This window comes from Callorhinus ursinus, unplaced genomic scaffold, assembly GCF_003265705.2.
Source record: "Callorhinus ursinus isolate GAN/ISIS: 27379988/994484 unplaced genomic scaffold, GSC_fseal_2.0 scaffold66, whole genome shotgun sequence".
Taxonomy (NCBI): Eukaryota; Metazoa; Chordata; class Mammalia; order Carnivora; family Otariidae; genus Callorhinus; species Callorhinus ursinus.
Genome location: NW_027397128.1, coordinates 5,703,624 through 5,722,235, shown reverse-complemented (window position 1 = coordinate 5,722,235; position 18,612 = coordinate 5,703,624). Strand labels below are relative to the sequence as shown.

The window sequence follows — 18,612 nt, the reverse complement described above, 5'->3', positions numbered from 1 at the left end:
AACTTGGAAGACCAAGAAAGGGTACAACAAATATTAGAAAAAAAAAATGAAAACAGAGACACAAGAAGAGATTAAGAAGCAGTTGTCTTAGAATTTACATTCCAGGATACCGGAAAGACCTTGGGCTAAGATTTTCAAACTGCTGTCTAGACAGAATTGTGCATAATGAGAGAGGGACAGAATTCTGGAGAGAAGCAAATGTAGTCTGGATTTAAAAGAAAAAAAAGTCATGTTTGCAAGCTGGTGAATTTAATATCAATTCTAAGCAAGTTGAATGGAACACATCATTACAGAGAAAGACTTCTGGTACGAGTAGAATGGTATTTTTCCCTACTTCTGCTAGCTAAACATAAGTATAAAACCTGGAAATGGTACAAAAGACAACCAAAGGAGAACTCGGACGGGTGGTAAGAAGAAACCGAATGGTTTGGGGACACCAGAACTAGAGAACAGTACACCAGGATGTCTTGCATACCTTCACTCAAAAGAGAAAGACCCAAAGTTCCATATCCTCCACCCTAGCAAGAGATCAGTCCAGGTAGACTCATTCTTTCCCAGAATCAAACAGGAGTATGCCTGAAAATATCACCACTATACAGAATCAGTTGGGAGCTAAAGGGGTTCTGGACCCAATTCCAACATGTGGGAACGGAGGTTGTTTTTATACCAACAATTCTCTAACACCAGGAGGGTGTCTAAGAATTTAACTTAATTCTGATACTATCTACCCAGAGATAGCATTAGATCCCACAGGTTAAGGGTTCAGTCTCACAAGACTGACCCTTCCCTCACTTCAGATGCCAATCGCAAGTTCAGGTTGTCACTTGTGCTTCTGACCAACTGGCTATAGGCCAGAGGTTCTAGTGATCCTCTCCTTGGGTTTGATTAATTTGCTAGAGCAGTTCACAGAACTCAGAGAAGTATTTTACTTACTAGATTACTGTTTTATTATAAAAGGATAAAACCCAGGAATAGCCAGATGGAACAGATGCATAGGGCAAGGTATGGGGAAAGGGTGAAGAGCTTCCATTTCCTCTCTGATCATGCTATTCTCCGTACATCTCTGTTCACCATCCTAAAAGTTCTATGAACCCTTTCCTTTTGGGTTTTTTTTTTTTTTTTTTAGTTTTTCTATTTTTGTTTATTTGAGACAGAGAGAGAGAGAGAGAGAGCATGAGATGGGGGGAGGGACAGAGGGGGAGGGACAGAGGGAGAGGGAGAAGCAGACTCCCCACTGAGCAGGGAGCCCAATGCAGGGCTGATCACAGGACCCTAGGGTAATGGCCTGAGCTGAAGGCAGATGCTTAACTGACTGAGCCACCCAGGCACCCCTCCTTTTGGGTTTTTATGGAAGCTTCCTTACATAGGCATGATTGATTAAATCACTGTCCATAGGTAATTGACTCAACCCCTCCAGCCTTTCTCCCCTCCCTAGAAATCAAGGGGTGGGATTGAAAGTTCCAACCCTCTAATCATGGTTGTTTCCCCTGGCAACCAACTCCAACCAGCTTTCCAAAAGTTACCTCATTAACTTAAACCCAGTTGTGGTGGAAAGGGCCTTGTTACCCATTTCACCTTTATGGCTCTGCAGAAACTTCAGGAACTGAAGACAAGAAACTAAATATAATGACAAAAGATGCTCCCAATGATTGCTTTTGTCACTCACGAAATTCCAAGGGTTGGGGAGCTGTGAGCCAGGAACCATATATGAGAAATATATTTTAGTCATCTGGGTGACCAAATATGTATTTCTTATAAATCACAAAATTACAGGATCCTCACCAGAAATAAGTAGCCAGAAGAGGTACTCTCTGCACCAAGCCTGAGACTCTCTTTACCCACACAGAAATACTGAGGCTGGCAGGCAAAGCATACCAGAAAGACCCAGCTATAGCAGGTAGCCTGGTCTGGGAAGCCTCTTTGTCCCTACAGGCCCAAAACTGTGTACCCCTACCCAAAGACACTGGGAGGGAAGACAAAACCAGACATAGGGCTCAGGTCACAGGAAACATCCCAGTTCCAGGAAGCTTCTGTGTCTCATAGACCTAATACTCCCCTCCCCTTCCCAGAGACACTGGACCAGTGTGAGGGTAGGGGACATTAGTAGAGGAACCCACTGTGCCCATTCTTCACTCAGAGACATCCAATGATAGGCCTGGGGAAACCCCTTCTTTCCCATCAGGCATCACCAGCAGGGACCAGTAGAGAGCCCAGCAGCACCAGATAAACCAAATAAACCAAAATTATACCACAAAGTCTATGAAAACCAAACTACCACTGGAATCCACAAAAGTAGGCCAAGACTCTCATGCTAAACCTAAACAATGTGGCTGACTGCTGAAATAAAAGAATTAAATAGGACCCACAGTCTCCTAATATGATACACATTTATGCATAATACAGTAAAAAAAATCACTCATCCTACCAAGAAACAAGAAAATAACAATTTGAAGGAGAAAAGACAATTGAGGCCTACACTGGGCTGAATCAGATGTTGGAATTATTTGACAAGATTTTAAAGCAGCCATCAAAAAATGCCTTAAAAATCATATACAAATTTTATTGAAACAAATGAAAAAATAGAAAACCTCAACATAGAAACAGAAATTATAAGAAAAGACCCAAATGGAAACTATAGGGCTGAAAAATATAATGAGAGAGGAAAAAAAGACTTCTGGAGGGCTCAACAGAATAATGGAGATGATAAGGGATAGAATCAGTGAACCTGATGGCAGAACAGAATTTACCCAATCTGAACAGCAAAGAAAACGCAGACTGGAAAATCATGAACAGGTCCTCAGGTACCTGTGGAAAATAACAAAAGATCCAAAATTTGTATCACTGAAGTCCCAGAAAGACAGGTGAAAGGATGTGGGGCTGAAAGAATATGCGAAGAAATAATGGTTGAAACTTCCAAAATTTGGTAAAATACACACATCCAGGAAACTAAGTGAACTCTAAACAGGATAAACTCAAGAAAAAAAAATCCATGCCAGGACGCATTGTAATTAAAACTTTGATAACTAAAGGCAGGAAAAAAAATCTTGAAAGCAGAAAGAAAGAAATGACACAGTACCTATAGGGAAACATCAATCCAAAGACCAAGGGTTTCTATTCTGAAACCACAGAAGCCAGTATAAAGTGTCACAATATTTTTCAAGTTCTGAAAGAAAACAACTGTCATCCATGAATTCTATATCTGATGAAACTATCATTCAGGAGTGAAAGGGAAATAAACACATTTCCAGATGAAGAAAAACTAAAAGAATTTATTGCTAGCAGACCTACCCTTAAAGACTGGCCAAAAGAAGTTCTTCTTTCGTTCCAAAAGAAGTTCTTTCCTTCGCAAAGAAAATGATAAAAGAAGGAACCTTGGAACATTAGGAAGGAAAAAGGAACAAATGGAAAGAGCAGAAATATAGGTTAATACAGTAGACTATCCTTGTTCTTGTGAGTTTTCTGGTAATTGAAACAAAAATTATAATACCATCTGACACTAGACAATGATATTTAACTATGTGGAAGGTAAAGAGACCTAAATGTAAATGAGGTTCCTAAGCTTCACTTGAAGTGGTAAAATGTTACCAGCAGACTTTTAATCACATATGGATTATTGTAATACCCAGAACAACCACTACAAAAATTATATAAAGAGAGGCACTCAAAGACACTATAAATAAATTAAGCTATAAGTGTTCAAGTAACCCATAAGAAGACAAGGAAAACAGAAGAATGAGAATTAGAGAAAATAGACAAGATGGATAATAAAATGGCTGACTTTCTCTACTGACTTAGTTCATAGCTCCATCCATGTGGAGTGCACTTTTAGTGATGAGCACCGGTGATATATGGAATTGTTGAATCACTATGTTGTACACCTGAAACTACTACAACATTGTCTGTTAACTGGAATTTAAATAAAAATGTAAATTAAAAAAAATTTAAAATGGCAGACTTAGGCACCATTAATATATATGTTACATTAGAGGAGGCACCATTAATATATATGTATTACCTTAGTGGCAAATGGTCTAAATATACTAATGAAAAAACAGAGACTTACACAGTGGTTAAAAATACATGACGCAAAGATACATTCTTTACAAGAAACTCACTTCAGATTCAATAACATAAGTTGAAAGTAAAATGGGTGAAAAAGATATACCATACAAATATTACTCTTTTTTAAAAAAAGCAAGAATGACTATATTAATATCAGATAAAGTAGATTTCAGAGCAAAGTTACTACAAACAAACAGGGATATTACATAATAATAAAGGACCAATCCACCAGGAAGATGTCGCAATTCTAAATGTGTGTATAACAAACAAGAGAACTTCAAAATACATGAAAAAAATAGAAATGGAGAAATAGAAAAATCCAGGTTATAGTTAAGGACTTATACACCCCATCTTCAGAAAGTGATAGAACTACAAAAGTGAAAATTAACAAGGATATAGAAGATTGGAAAAATACAACCAGGAGAATCTAATTTCCGTATATAGAGCTCTTCACTTAAAAGCAGAATATACATCTTTTTCAAATGCTCATGAAACAGACCATATCCTGACCCATAAAACAAACTTCTACAAGTTTAAAGGAATTAAAATCATACAGTATGTTATCTAATAATGGAATGAAACTAGAAATCAATAATAGACAATGGGAAATTTTGATTTTCTTTGATATTTCTTCTTGGATTATATAGAAGTATGTTTTAGAATTTCCAGTTTTTTTCAACAGAAAAATTCAATTTGTAATTTAAAAGCTCCTGACAAAGAAAGCTTTGGGCTCAGCTGGATTTGCTTGAGAATTCTGCCAAACATTTAAAGAAGAATTTCACTTAAAAGTAAAAGAGCAGGTAACACTACCCAACTCATTTCATGAGGCCAATATTATCTTGATACCAAAATTGGACAAAAGACAATAAAAAAAGAAAATTTGCCAATATTATGAACTTAGATGTAAAACTCATCAAAATATCAACAAATTGAATCCAATAATATATAAAAAGAATTATACACCATGACCAAGTGGGGTTTATTCCAACTATCCAAGGCTGATCCAGTGTTCAAAAATCAATCAACACAATCAACCGTAATCAACATACTGAGGAAGAAAATCATATGATCATATCAATTGATGCAGAAAAGGTATTTGATAAAATTCAACACTCATTCATGAAAAAAGAAAACCTTCTTAGCAATTTGGAATAGAAGGGATTTACCTCAATTTGATAAAAATACCTACTGAAATCCTACAGCTAACATCAAACTTAATGATGAAAGACTGAATAAGATTAAAACAAGGCAAGGATAGCTGCTCTTAATACTGTTATTTAACATAGTACTGGAAGGTGAAAAAAAGTGTATAGAAGAAAACTATCTCTATGTGCTGATACCATGTGTATTTAGAAAGTCCCAATGAAAGTACAGAAATACTCCTAAAACCAATAAGTGAGTTCACCAAGGTCACAGTATAAAAGATCAACACACAAATATTCAATTGCTTTTCTATATACTAACAATGAACATGCAGAAACCGAAATTAAAAACACAATACCACCCATGACTTATTTTATAACTGGAAGTTCATACCTCTTAATCCCCTTTAACTATTCCACCTATCTCCCCAATCCCCTCGCCTCTGCAGAGATGAAAAGTATAGCATAAGGAATATAGTCAATAATACTGTAATAACATTTTACGGTGACAGATGGTGACAACACATTGTGGTAAGCCTTGAGTAATGTACAGAACTGTCAAATCAATAATATTGTATACTTGAAACCAATAAAACATTCTATGTCAACTATACTTAAATAATAAACACAATACCACTTACAATTGCTCTAAAGAAAATGGAAGATATATACTAGATATATACTTAAAGCATGTACAAGATGAAAATTACAAAATGTTGATTAAAGAAATCAAAAACCTAAATAGATGGAGAGATATACTGTGTTTATGAATTAGAAGATGATATAGTAAAGATGTCAATTCTCCCCATACTGATCCACAGGTTTATTATAATTCCTATCAAAATCCCAGAAGGGATTTTTGTAGACAGGCAAACTTACCCAAAAATTATTTGAAAAGGCAAAGGCCCTAGAATAGCTAGAACAACCTTGGAAAAGAACAAAAAAAGTGGGATGAATTATTCCACCATATATTAAGGCTTACTGTATAGCTCTTGTAATCAACAGTGTGGTATTGTTGGAGAAGTAAACACATAGATCTATGTAGCAGAATAGAGAAACCAGATTTTTGACAAAGGTTCAAAATCAATTCAATGGAGAAAGCATAGTCTTTTCGACAAGTGGTGCTGGAACAATGAATATCCATAGGCAAAGAAACTAACCTTGACCTAATCTTCATTCCTTATATACAAATTAACTCAAAATAAATCATAGACTTAAGTATAAAAGTAAAATTATAAAAAGTTTAGGAAAAAACATATGATTAAAATCTTTGGGGGCGCCTGGGTGGCTCAGCGACTGCCTTCGGCTCAGGTCATGATCCTGGAGTCCCAGGATCGAGTCCTGCATCGGGCTCCCTGCTCGGTGAGGAGCCTGCTTCTCCCTCTGACCCTCTCCCGTCTCATGTACTCTCTCTCTCTCATTCTCGCTCTCTCAAATAAATAAATCTTTAAAAAAAAAATAAAATCTTTGGGACTTAGGGTTAGGCAAAGAGTTCTTAGACATGACACCAAAAGCATGATCCATAAAAGGAAAAATTGATAAAATGAATCTCACTAAAATTAAAAACTTTTGCTCTGTGAAAGCCTATGTAAACAGATAAAAAGACAAGGTTACAGACTGGGAGAAAATATTTGCAAACCACATATTTGACAAAGGACATATTTAGACTATATGAAGAATTCTTAAAATTCAACAATAAAAAAACAATCCTCCTAGATAATGAAAAAAGACATGACATGACACTTAAAAGACACTTAACCAAAGACGATGTAAAGATGACAGAGAAGTACATTAAAAAGATGTTCAATATAATTAGCCATCAGGGAAATGAAAATTAAAACCACAATAAGATTATCATTATATACCTCTGCAAATAGTGAAACAAAAAATAGTGATAACACCAAATGCTGGCAAGTATGTGGATAAACAGGACAACTTACACATTGTTGATGGGAATGTAAAATGGTTCAACCACTCTAGAAAACAGTTTGGCAGTTTCTTAAAAAAAAAAAAAAAAGTAACTAAACGTACAACTACCAGAGCACCTAGCAACTATACTTCTGTATCTCAGGAAAATGTCATATAAAAACCTGTTCATGAATGTTCATTGCAGCCTTATTTGTAATTGCCAAAAACTGGAATCAGCTTTGATTGCCTTCAAAAGGTAAACAGTTACACAAACTATGGTACAACCATTATCATGGAATACTAGCCAGAGACAGATATAGGTTTTGTTGGACTTGGAAGTATATACAAATTATAAGATCTTCTCTAAGAAAATAATACAAAATTATAACTACAAAGTTAGCTATAGGGCCTCGGAAGGGGACCTGCAAGTGAGGGGCCTTAGAACTTAAGCTTTATTAGCTTCATCATAAATCTACCTCTAATCACTGTTGTAGTGCCAGTTCCTAGCACAGCTCCTCATGCACAGTGGGTGTTCAATAAAAATTTACTGAATGAACAATATTGTAGTAGCTTAAAAAAGGCCCATATCACCTGAAGCTATAATGACATATATCCAGATGAAGAATGTGATCATCAGGCCTGGTCAGATCACATCTAAAATATTTTTCCTATAAAACATTTTTATAGGAAAATAGAATATTTTCCAAAAAAAAAAAAAAAAAAACCCAAAAGCCTTCTCTGACCCCAAAAAGCCTTGGTTGGAAGTCATGTGCTGTGTCCTTTTTGTTTTGTAGCCTTATCACCTTATTTGGTACTGCTCATTTCCTTGTCTATATTTCACAATAGATTTTAAGATCCAGGAAGTTAGGGCCTATGTCTGTCTCTTACAGTTACATTCCTAAATGTTGGCACAGTGGCATTCAGTATTTGTTTAATGAAGGATAGACCAGAGAACACCCAAACAAAAGTAGCCTAGAAGGGATTTAATACCATGTTTGTCTCATTCAAATATTTGTTATATATCACACACATTCAAATATAAGATATGGGGGGCGCCTGAGTGGCTCAGTCGTTAAGCGTCTGCCTTCGGCTCAGGTCATGATCCCAGGGTCCTGGGATCGAGCCCCACATAGGGCTCCCTGCTCCGCAGGAAGCCTGCTTCTCCCTCTCCCACTCCCTCTGCTTGTGTTCCCTCTTTCGCTGTGTCTCTCTCTGTCAAATAAATAAATAAAATCTTAAAAAAAAAAACAAATATAAGATATGGTCCATGCCCTCATGGAGCTCACCACTCAGAGGATGTGTGAAAATACAGCTTTAAAATTATGACAATACACTGTGGGAAGTGCAACAAAGGAACAGTTGGAAGATTTTTAGCCTAGAGCAGATGGGAGATAACTGGGGGGTACATGGTGATTTCTGTTTTCTATCTGAATGGCTATCAAGTGGAAGAGAGTTTGTGAGTTTGTAGAGTGGAGGCACAGGGTAGCTGACTGCAGTATTAATTAAATAAGGAAGACTTTTAATAACAATTAGATTAGCCTGCAAATAACATAGGCTATTTCTGGTGAGGGCACAGTCTTCATTACTGACACATTTCAAGCTGAGGATGACCACTTGGTAGAGATGTTGTAGAGGTGATTTACAGAGGAGATGAGGACTTACGCTGGATGATCTTTATGTCCGTTCTAACACGGAGATTCTGATACTTTTGGTCTCTGTTTTAGATAAAGGAGGGGAAAAAAATCAATCTTTTCCAATAAGTCCTATAATAAATATCTCTGTCCAGCTCTGTCTTAAGTAAAAGAACAGAAATTATGTCTCTCCATGTAGTACATGTTAGACTTTAGTCTCATACCCCAAATTCCTTGTTTTGTGATAGTTCGAAATATTGTTATTTACTACAACATATACAAGATGAAGTGTACAGGTTCTTTTGAAGTCATATCTGCCTCACAGTAGAGCTAATGACAAACCTCCCACTTTTTCTGGATGTGAGTAGGAAGAGGTTCTTCTGTTCCCCATTGGAATCTGCCATATTTGAGACAGCACTTACATTCTCAGATGTCTTCAGAAAACCTATACATTCTCTCCTCCCTTGTTCCCACCCTGATTATGGAATAGTAAACCTGAGGCTGATTTATTACTTTAAAACCAGTTATTGTTTTCCCAAAACAGATTTAACAAATTTGTTCCACCTGCTCAATTATGCTCCTGATACTTTCTTGTGGTTTCATTGAAGTTTTAAATCCAAGCCTCAAAGACCATATTCCACACATAAACTCTGAAACATTGCTCCATTTAAGTGCTGCTCAAAAGAGTAAAGGCTGTGTGTGTATCACAAAAATGAGAGCAAGAGAAAAGGTAAATGTGTTTGTTACATTTTCTGGTAAGCAAATTGACTAAAGTCAACCCCCTTCTAATCACAAGTATTAGGGCAATGAGTAAGGGGCAATAGGGGAGGGGGAGAAGGTGACGGGTTTGACAATCACTACTCTTTTCTCTATTAAACCATCCTGGGTAATAAACAACAGCTTTTCCACACATGCCAAAATCAATCAGGTCTCTAGAGGGTTGGAGTAGGTTAATGAAGTGTGGGCCAAATGACTTAATGTACTGGAAAACACTTTATAAATTAAGCGCTAAACATATTATCAACAATAATAATTACATATTATAATTAATTATTATTACTATTCCACCTAGTTCTTCCCAGTCAAACTTAATTCTATGTCACCCAGCTCTCTCACATAGTATCTCTGGTCATACCTCCTACTTTATTATACCTTTTCATTTTCCCACTGCAAATAAACTTCATGAAGACACAACCAGCAACAATTGATGTTTATTAAATGCGTAACACAATTACACTGAGACACACACTTCCTTATCTGATCTTTACAGCAATCCTCTGTAGTAGATGCTATAAAATTCATTTACATAAGTGGAAACTGAATGTAAACAAAATTAAGTAATTCGGCTAAGTTCATACAGCTAAGTGGCAAAGCCAGGCTGTTTGGTTCCAAAGCACTTGCTTTCCTTGGATTTCTCCATACTCAGATCACTCGAGAAATATTACTAATTAACTATTAGAGATAAAAAGAACTATGACTTGAGTGTTCTCTCACATTGGTGATTCACATCTCACTGCCCCATCTCTTCTAATGTTGCTCCTCTCCAACACTGTTACCATGCTTAATCAAGTTGATTTTCAGTTATCACTAAGAGTAATGTCACTTAGCCCTCTCCCTCAGACTTCTTAAAATAGTCATTGATGCTTTTCTGCTTAAAATTTAAATCATACACATTTTTCGTTCCTTGTGTGCTTCCTAACTTGGTTCTTTTCTTATGTCAAGTATATTTATTTTGTTCTTCTTTTCCTTTTTTTCTACTTGTTTCTTGTTCATGCTGCTCCATACGCCTAAATAAATTCCTGCTGTTCTTTTTAAGATGAGACAGGAGTGCTTGGGTGGCTCAGTTGGTTAAGCGGCTAATTCTTGATTTCGGCTCAGGTCATGATCTCAGGGTGCTAAGATCGAGCCCCAACTTGGGCTCCTCACTCAGGAAGGAGTCTGCTTGAGGATTCTCTCTCCCTCTGCCCTTTCCCCCACTCTATCTCTCTCTCCCTCTCTCTAAAATAAATAAATCTTTAAAAAAAAAAAGATGAGACCAAAATCGTGATTTAAAGACAGCAACTAAAATGATTACAAGAAATATTTAAGTGTATTGAATATATAAGCACTAAACCAGAAACTATGAAGGTCAAAAAAGATGAAAACTCAATGCACTCCTTTCCTGAAGATGACTGTAATTTAGTAGGAGATATAAAACAGATATACATGTAACCACAATTTATACAATCTACATGTTGAGCTCCTAGGAGTAGTTTAAAGCAGTAGAAAAGTTAAGTGGAAAGACAGAGGAATTTCTGTATGGGGTGACTGGGAAGCTAAGGAGCATTCTAAGTATTCTTATCCTCATTTTATAAATAAGGAAACTGAGGTACAGGAAGTATAGTCTGGGGAGCTAAGGTTTTTCAAAGGCAAAAATCCTTAAATATTTGCAAATGACCACTCTATATACAATGAGTAAACATTTATGTGTTAAAACATTAATGTAACAAAATAATTTAAAAAAATTTTTTATTCACTTGTTTGAGGGAGAGAGCACAACAGCACAAACGGGGAGAGGGGCAGAAGGAGAGGGAGAAAAAGAATCCCAAGCAGACTCGGTGCTGAACAGAGCCCAACGTGGGGCTCAATCGCAGGACCCTGAGATCATGACCTGAGCAGAAATCAAGAGTCAGACACTTAACCGACTGAGCCACCCAGGTGCCCTGTAACAAAATAATTTTGATATCATCTAAAGTGGGGTAAAATGAGGTTCAATCCTTAGTGCTTCCCTCCTGTTCTTCAAGATTTCTTCTTTAAAAATCCATCCTGAATAATCCAAGGACTAGTAAAGGTGTAATCAAAACTGATCCTGTCTGTGTTCTACAATTTCTTTTTCTTTTAATGATATTGTCCAGGTAAGAATTAGCTTCACAATTACATTTGAAGTCAAATGGTCTATAAGCTAGTCCATCTAGATGAGATCTGAAGGCAAATGTGGAAAATGTTGGTACATATAAATTAATCAAGTGTATGTATGTAGGTATAAAAATATCTAATACACAATTACAAATGCCATTTCATTTTTCCAGTAAATCAGTCTGTTGACAAATAGATTACTGATGAAACTAGCATGCAGATATTCAGTGCTGAAAAAAATAAGTCCTGAATTAGAGGTTCAGAACTATGATTTCAGAAATGTCTCTTGCCTCAGAAATGTCTCCTTTGATCTGGTCACAATTCATAAAATAGCTGCTGAAAAGAAAATTCTACAGTAATCTTAGTCTACACTAATAGAAATTTAATGACTGAAATAAAGGGAGGCATAATTCCACTGTACTCTGGACTGAACAAATAATCTCTAAAGTATGAGGTTCAGTTTTGTGTGCTCCATTTTAAAGGAGGAAAAAAACAACTGAGGGTAGGTTCCAAGTAGGGTTTCTAGAATAATACAAATCCTGCAAGTCATTCATACAAAGAAGGAATGAAAAAAACTGGGGATGTATGGCATAAAGGTAAAAATAAGAGAAATCATAAAAGCTATCTCAAACACTAAAAGTACTGATCTGAAGAACATAGAACAGAGTTACTCTGTCAGGCTCCAGGGGACAAAATTTCTGGAAGTCCTGTGAGATCTTGTCCACCTGCCTTCATTAGGTTGAAATTTCTCATCTGTAAAATGAAGAGAATGAGTAAGACAACCTCCCAGTCCCTCCTACTCTAACAGTCCATGATTTCATTTTTACAAAGAATCAGATTTTAGCTCAACATTTTTCCCACTAGCCAATAAATTTGTCAAATAATGGAGAAAGAGCTGCCTCAGGAGAATAGTAAACTGACCATCCTTGAAGATATTCAAGCAGAATACAGAATAATCTTGCAGGAATACTCTAGAGGGGATACTTGCAGTACAGGAGAGTCACTATATAATGTATTGAGGAATGCAGCTCTAGAACCAGACTTTGAAACCTGGATCTTGATTCTTAACTATGTGAAATGTAAACCTAGGCAAGTTAACCTCTGATTGTATTTCCTCATTTATAAAAATTCAGATAGCAATAGGATACTTCTGCAGGTTATTGTGAGAATTAAATGAAATGATGCAGGTAAGTATCACTGTGCCTGGCATACAATAAAAACTCAATATATGTCTGATATCATTATTGAATGGGACCAAATAATCTTTAAAGTATCTTCTAATTATAAGAACTTTGGGGTCCATAAACATACTCTGGTAATAAGCACCAAAGTAGATTTAAGTCTCCTGCCTTTTTTAATGCAAGAATCTCTTCATCTACTGAGATTCATTTCCTGCTACCACAAAAATGTTCCAGCCAACAGGATCTACTTTTACTGGTAAGATACCATGTGGCCTGGATGAGCTGGGGGCCTGATCCATCCCAGATAAGTAAGTAGCACTAGCTGGAACACAGCAGGATTATAAAAGCTGGTGGCAGTATATAAATTAGCATAGCCATGGGTTGGACAGAAACCAAAATAAAAGACCATCAATGGCAGAGTTAGTTGCAAAAACAGGACAGGGTAAACAAGTATGGTTTGTTACTGGTAGTAAATTAGCTTGCACAAATCTATAAAAAATTTAAATGAGATTTAAGATCAAATAGTCTAAAATCCAAAATTTTAAATGTAGTCAGAGAAAGCTTTAATAATGAGCCTGTTACCACACCCGGGTGGGACATAGGAGAGAAGTTACTTTAACAAAGATTCCTACAATTAACTGGGTACTATGTTAAGTACTTTACACACATCTTATTAAAATTTCACAACCACCCTGTTATCACCACCTGCACTTTATACATTTGAAAACTGAAGCTCAGAGAAGTTGAATACTTTGCCTAAGATCACATTGCTAGTAAAGTACATGAGTTGTCTAAAAGGGAGGTCTCTTAGGAATGAATTCTTACCCATTTAGGAGTCTTCACCATCTATATCCCACAGGAAAAAAAAAATGTCTTATGGAGTTGGGGATCTATTGAGATGAGTAGTTGCTCCTGGGAACTCTACTGATAAAGGCCCTGAGGGGTTGGAGTGCTTTCCTAGCATCAGTCTTAGAATCATGATCGTTTTGTGATCTACTTGTGTCAGGGTGGGCCACAGAGATCCTATCATAACTTAACCATAACCCTACTCTGCAATTCAATTTTTCCAGCTATGCGAGTCATCCATAGGGTAAAGCCAGTGATAGGACTCGTGAGATACATATTACCACAGCTAGCCAGACACATGTGAAGTGAGGCATTATCAAATCTTCTTCATTTCAGAAGAATGTAAAATATCTGAGCCAAACACTGAGTTCATACTTGTGACAGTAACATTTAATTCTTATTTCTAAAGAGGAGTTATTACTCATTGACTCCAAGTTTATAAGAAAAATGTTGTTTCCCCAAATTATTACCAAGTAATGAGAGTATGAACCAATGGGGAGATTAGGCCAAAGGATACTCAGGAAAGACAGAATGCAAATTCTACTAACAGGATGTAGAAATTTTTAATAAAAAGTAAAATTGAATCAGAGGTACCTTTCTCCCCACCAGCCCACTGCAGAGCTCCCTCTCTTTACTTAAATTGTATACCACAATTTGAAAGCAGTTTTGATAACTTTTATAACAGTACTAAATTATCAGAAAGTTCATTAAAAGGTCATAATTGTCTCTCAATAATGTCAAAGTTATCTTAGAGATGGTGCTCGCCCTCAAGAAGAGAGAAATTATCTCTATGGATATTTGATAAGACAATGAAATTACCACTGAAATGAGAAAAAAGATGAAAATAATACAGATTATAATAATTTATTACATAGGATCTCAGCTGTGCTTTTAGAATCATCTAGATTAATATTAAACTATCATTGTTTCACCTGATTACATTCAGAAATTGATGTGTCCCTAAGTCTTAGTGAAAATGAACAACAACTTGGTTTTATGACAGGCAGAAAATGCAGAAAAATCTATTTTTAGATTTTAGAAGAAAAAGTAATTTCTAATGTTTATTTCATTAAATTAGACTGGCAACCAAAGAATAATACAGTTAAAATGGGGTCAGCATAATGATATAGAAGAAAAGGGTATGAGCAATTATTGAAAGTCTACCATGAATAGGTAATGTGCTCGAGATTTTACATGTTATTTCATCTAATCTTAGAATCATATCTGTGAGGCAAGCCTCATTGCCCCATTTTATAAATGAAGCAACTTAGGCTCCAAGATGTTAAGAAACAGTCAAGAACACACTGCCAGTGAGACCACTATACAGTGGTTACTTAAGCTGCCTTCTAATTTTTAATTTGCTGCTTCCTTTCTCAAAAGGCTATTTGTATTCTTTGAAAAGATCAACAAAACTGACAAACACTAGGCTGATGAAGCAAAAAATAAAGAAGGATCAAATTACTAAAATTGGGAATGAGAATGGGGACCTTACTAGTGACTGTACAGATATAAAAATACTATGAACACCTGTATGTATACAAATTAGACAACTTAGCTGAAATGGCCAAATCCCTACAAAGACAAAAACATCCAAAAGTGGTTGAGGAAGAAATTGAAAATCTGAATAAAAACATATAAAAACATGTTGATGAAATCCAACACCCTTTTGTGACAAAAACACTCAACAAATTAGTAATGGAAGAGAACTTCCTCAACTGGATAAAGGGTACCTAGGAAAAGACCCAGAGTTAATGTAATACTGAAGAATGAAAGACTGAAACAAGTCAAGGTTGTCTGCTCTCACCACTTCTATTCAATATTGTAGTAGAGGCTCTATGAAATTAGGCAATAAAAGAAATAAAAGGCATCCAGACAGGAAAAGAAGTAAAACTATCTCTGCCTACAGATGACATAATAGTACATAAAGAAAATGCTAAGGAATCCACAAAAACTACTAGAACTAATAAATGAGTTTGGCAAGTTGGGGAGCCTGGGTGGCATAGTCAGTTAAGCATCCGACTCTTGGTTTTGGCTCGGCAGGGACTGAGCCCTGCATCAGGCTCCATGCTCAGCACAGAGTCTGCTTGAGAATGTCTCCCTCTGCCCTTCCCGCTCATGCTGTCTTTTAATAAATAATCTTCAAAAAAAATGAATTTGGCAAGTTTACAAGATATGAGATGAATATAAAAAATTAAAATTAGTTGCCTGTCTATACTTCTAATGAACAATTGGAAATTAAATTTAAAAAATCATTCCATTTACAATAGCATCAAAACCAAATTATAAATAATTAAAAAATGGGCAAATGACCTAAATACATCCTTTCAAAGAAGATATACAAATGGCCAACAGATACATGGAAAGGTGCTCAATATCATTAATCATCAGGGAAATGCAAATCAAAACCACAATGAGGTGTTACCTCATACCTATTAGAATGACTATTATCAAAAAGATAACAGGTAACAGGAGCTGGTGAGGATGTAGAGAAAAAGGAAGCCCTTGTGCACTCTTGTTGGGAATGTAAGTTACTATAGCCACTGTTAAAAACAATATAGAAATTCCTCAAGAAATTAAAAATAGAACTACCATGTGAGGAAGAACAAATATTGTTAAAATGTCTATACTACACAAAGCAATCTACACATTCAATGCAATCCCCACCAAAATACCAACAGCATTTTTTTAAATTTTTATTTATTTCTTTAAAGATTTATTTAATTGAGAGATAAATAGTGTGAGCAGTGGGGAGGGGCAGAGGGAGAATCCTCAAGCAGATTCCACACCAACCAATGCAGGGCTCGATCCCAGGACCCTGAGATCATGACCTGAGCCAAAATCAAGAGTTGGCCACCCAACTCACGGAGACACCCAAGAACCCCCAAAACCACTTTTTAAAGCACTGTCAGAAACAATCCTAAAATTTGTATAGAACCACAAAAGACCTCGAATAGCCAAAGCAATCTTGAAAAAGAAAAGCAAAGCTGGAGGCTTCACAATTCCGGACTTCAAGTTATATTACAAAGCTGTAGTAATCAAAGTGGTACGGTACTGGCACAAAAATAGACATATAGATCAGCAGAACAGAAAACCCAGAAATAAACCCACAATTAATTGTTCAATTAATCTTTGACAAAGCAGGAAAGAATATCCAGTGGGAAAAAGACAGCCTCTTTAACAAATGGTGTTGGGAAAACTGGACAACATGCAAAAGAATGAAACTGAACCTCTTTCTTCTATCATACAAAAAATAAATTCAAAATGGATTAAAGATCTAAATGTGAGACCTGAAACCATAAAAATCCTAGAAGGGTAACTTTTCTGATATTGGCTGTAGCAACTTTTTTTCTAGATATGTCTCCTGAGGCAAGGGAAACAAAAGCAAAAATAAATTATTACATCAAAATAAAGAGCTTCTGCACAGCAAAGGAAACAATCAACAAAACTAAAAGGCAAGCTACTGAATGGGAGAAACTATTTGCAAATGACATATCCGATAAAAGGTTAGTATCCAAAATCTATAAAGAACTTCTACAACTCAATACCCCAAAAATACAAATAATCCAATTAAAAAATGGGCAGAAGACATGAACAGAGATTTTTCCAGAGTAGACAACCAAATGACCAAGAGACACATGAAAAGATATTCATCATCACTTATCATCAGGGAAATGCAAATCAAACCTACAATGAGGTATCACTTCACATCTGTCAGAATGGCTACAATCAACAACACAAGAAACACCAGGTGTTGGCAAGGATGTGGAGAAAGGGGAACCCTCTTGCAGTGCTGGTGGGAATGCAAACTGGTGCAGCCACTCTGGAAAACAGAATGGAGTTTCCTCAAAAAGTTAAAAATGGAACTACCCTAAATCCAGCAATTGCACTACTGGTTCTTTTCCCAAAGAATACAAAAATACAAATTCAAAGGGATACACACAACCCTATGTTTACAGCAGCATTATTTACAATAGCCAAGATATGGAAGCAGCCCATGTGTCCACTGACTGATGATTGGATAAAGAAGATGTGGTACATATATACAATAGAATACTACTCAGCCATCAAAAAAATGAAATCTTGCCATTTGCAACATGGATGGAGCTAAAGAGGATGCCAAGTGAAATCAGTCAAAGGCAAATAGCATATGATTTCACTGATATGTGGAATTTAAGAAACAAAACAAATGAGCAAAGGGAAAAAAGAGAGAGAAAGATCAAGAAACAGAAACTCTTAACTATAGAGAACAAATTGATGGTTACCAGAGGGGAGGTGGGTGGGGGGATGGGTGAAATAGGTGATGGGGATTAAGGAGGGCACTTGTGATAAGCACTAGGGTATGGAATTGTTGAATCACTATCATACACCTGAAAGTAAAGTAATATAACACTGTATGTTAACTAGCTGGCATTAAGAAGCAAAAAAAAAAAAAAAAAAGGAAGGACCATGTGATTCAGCAATCCCACTCTGAGTATATATTTAGAGGACATTAACTCACCATATCGAAGAGATGTGCAACCCCCACATTCACAGCAGCATCATTTACAATAGCCAAGACATAAAAACAACATGAATGTCCTTCAATGGATGAATGGTTTAAAGAAGATGTGATATGTGGGTATGTGTATTATATAGAATATAGAATATTCTATACATATAACAGAATGTTATTCAGTCATGAAAAAGGGAAATCCTGCCATTAGTGACAACATGGATGAACCTGAAGGGCATTATGCTAAGTGAAATAAGTCAGACAGAGAAAGATAAAAACTGTATAATCTCACTTATATGTGGAATCTAAAAAAACCCTGATCTTACAGAAAAAGAAAGTAGATCAGTGGTGGCCAGGGCAAGGGGAGTGGGGGAGGGGTCGGGAATACAAACTTGCAGTTATAAGATGAATAAGTTCTGGAGATTGAATGCAGGATGGTGACTATAGTTAACAAT

The 18,612-nt window shown here is 36.2% G+C and overlaps 1 protein-coding gene across 4 annotated transcripts in view; it reads right to left on the bottom strand.

Moving 5' to 3' along the window:
• EDA (ectodysplasin A) overlaps positions 1-18,612 on the bottom strand; it is a 414,295-nt gene that overhangs the window by 325,190 nt on the left and 70,493 nt on the right. The window contains exon 2 of one of the 4 annotated variants that reach the window (XM_073885823.1): positions 12,287-12,391. The exons of the other annotated variants lie outside the window; for them this stretch is intronic. Coding sequence (XP_073741924.1) covers positions 12,314-12,391 — 78 coding nt within the window. The 3' untranslated portion in view covers positions 12,287-12,313. Of the gene's footprint in view, positions 1-12,286; positions 12,392-18,612 lie in introns of those variants that run through there. 4 annotated transcript variants of the gene reach the window in all.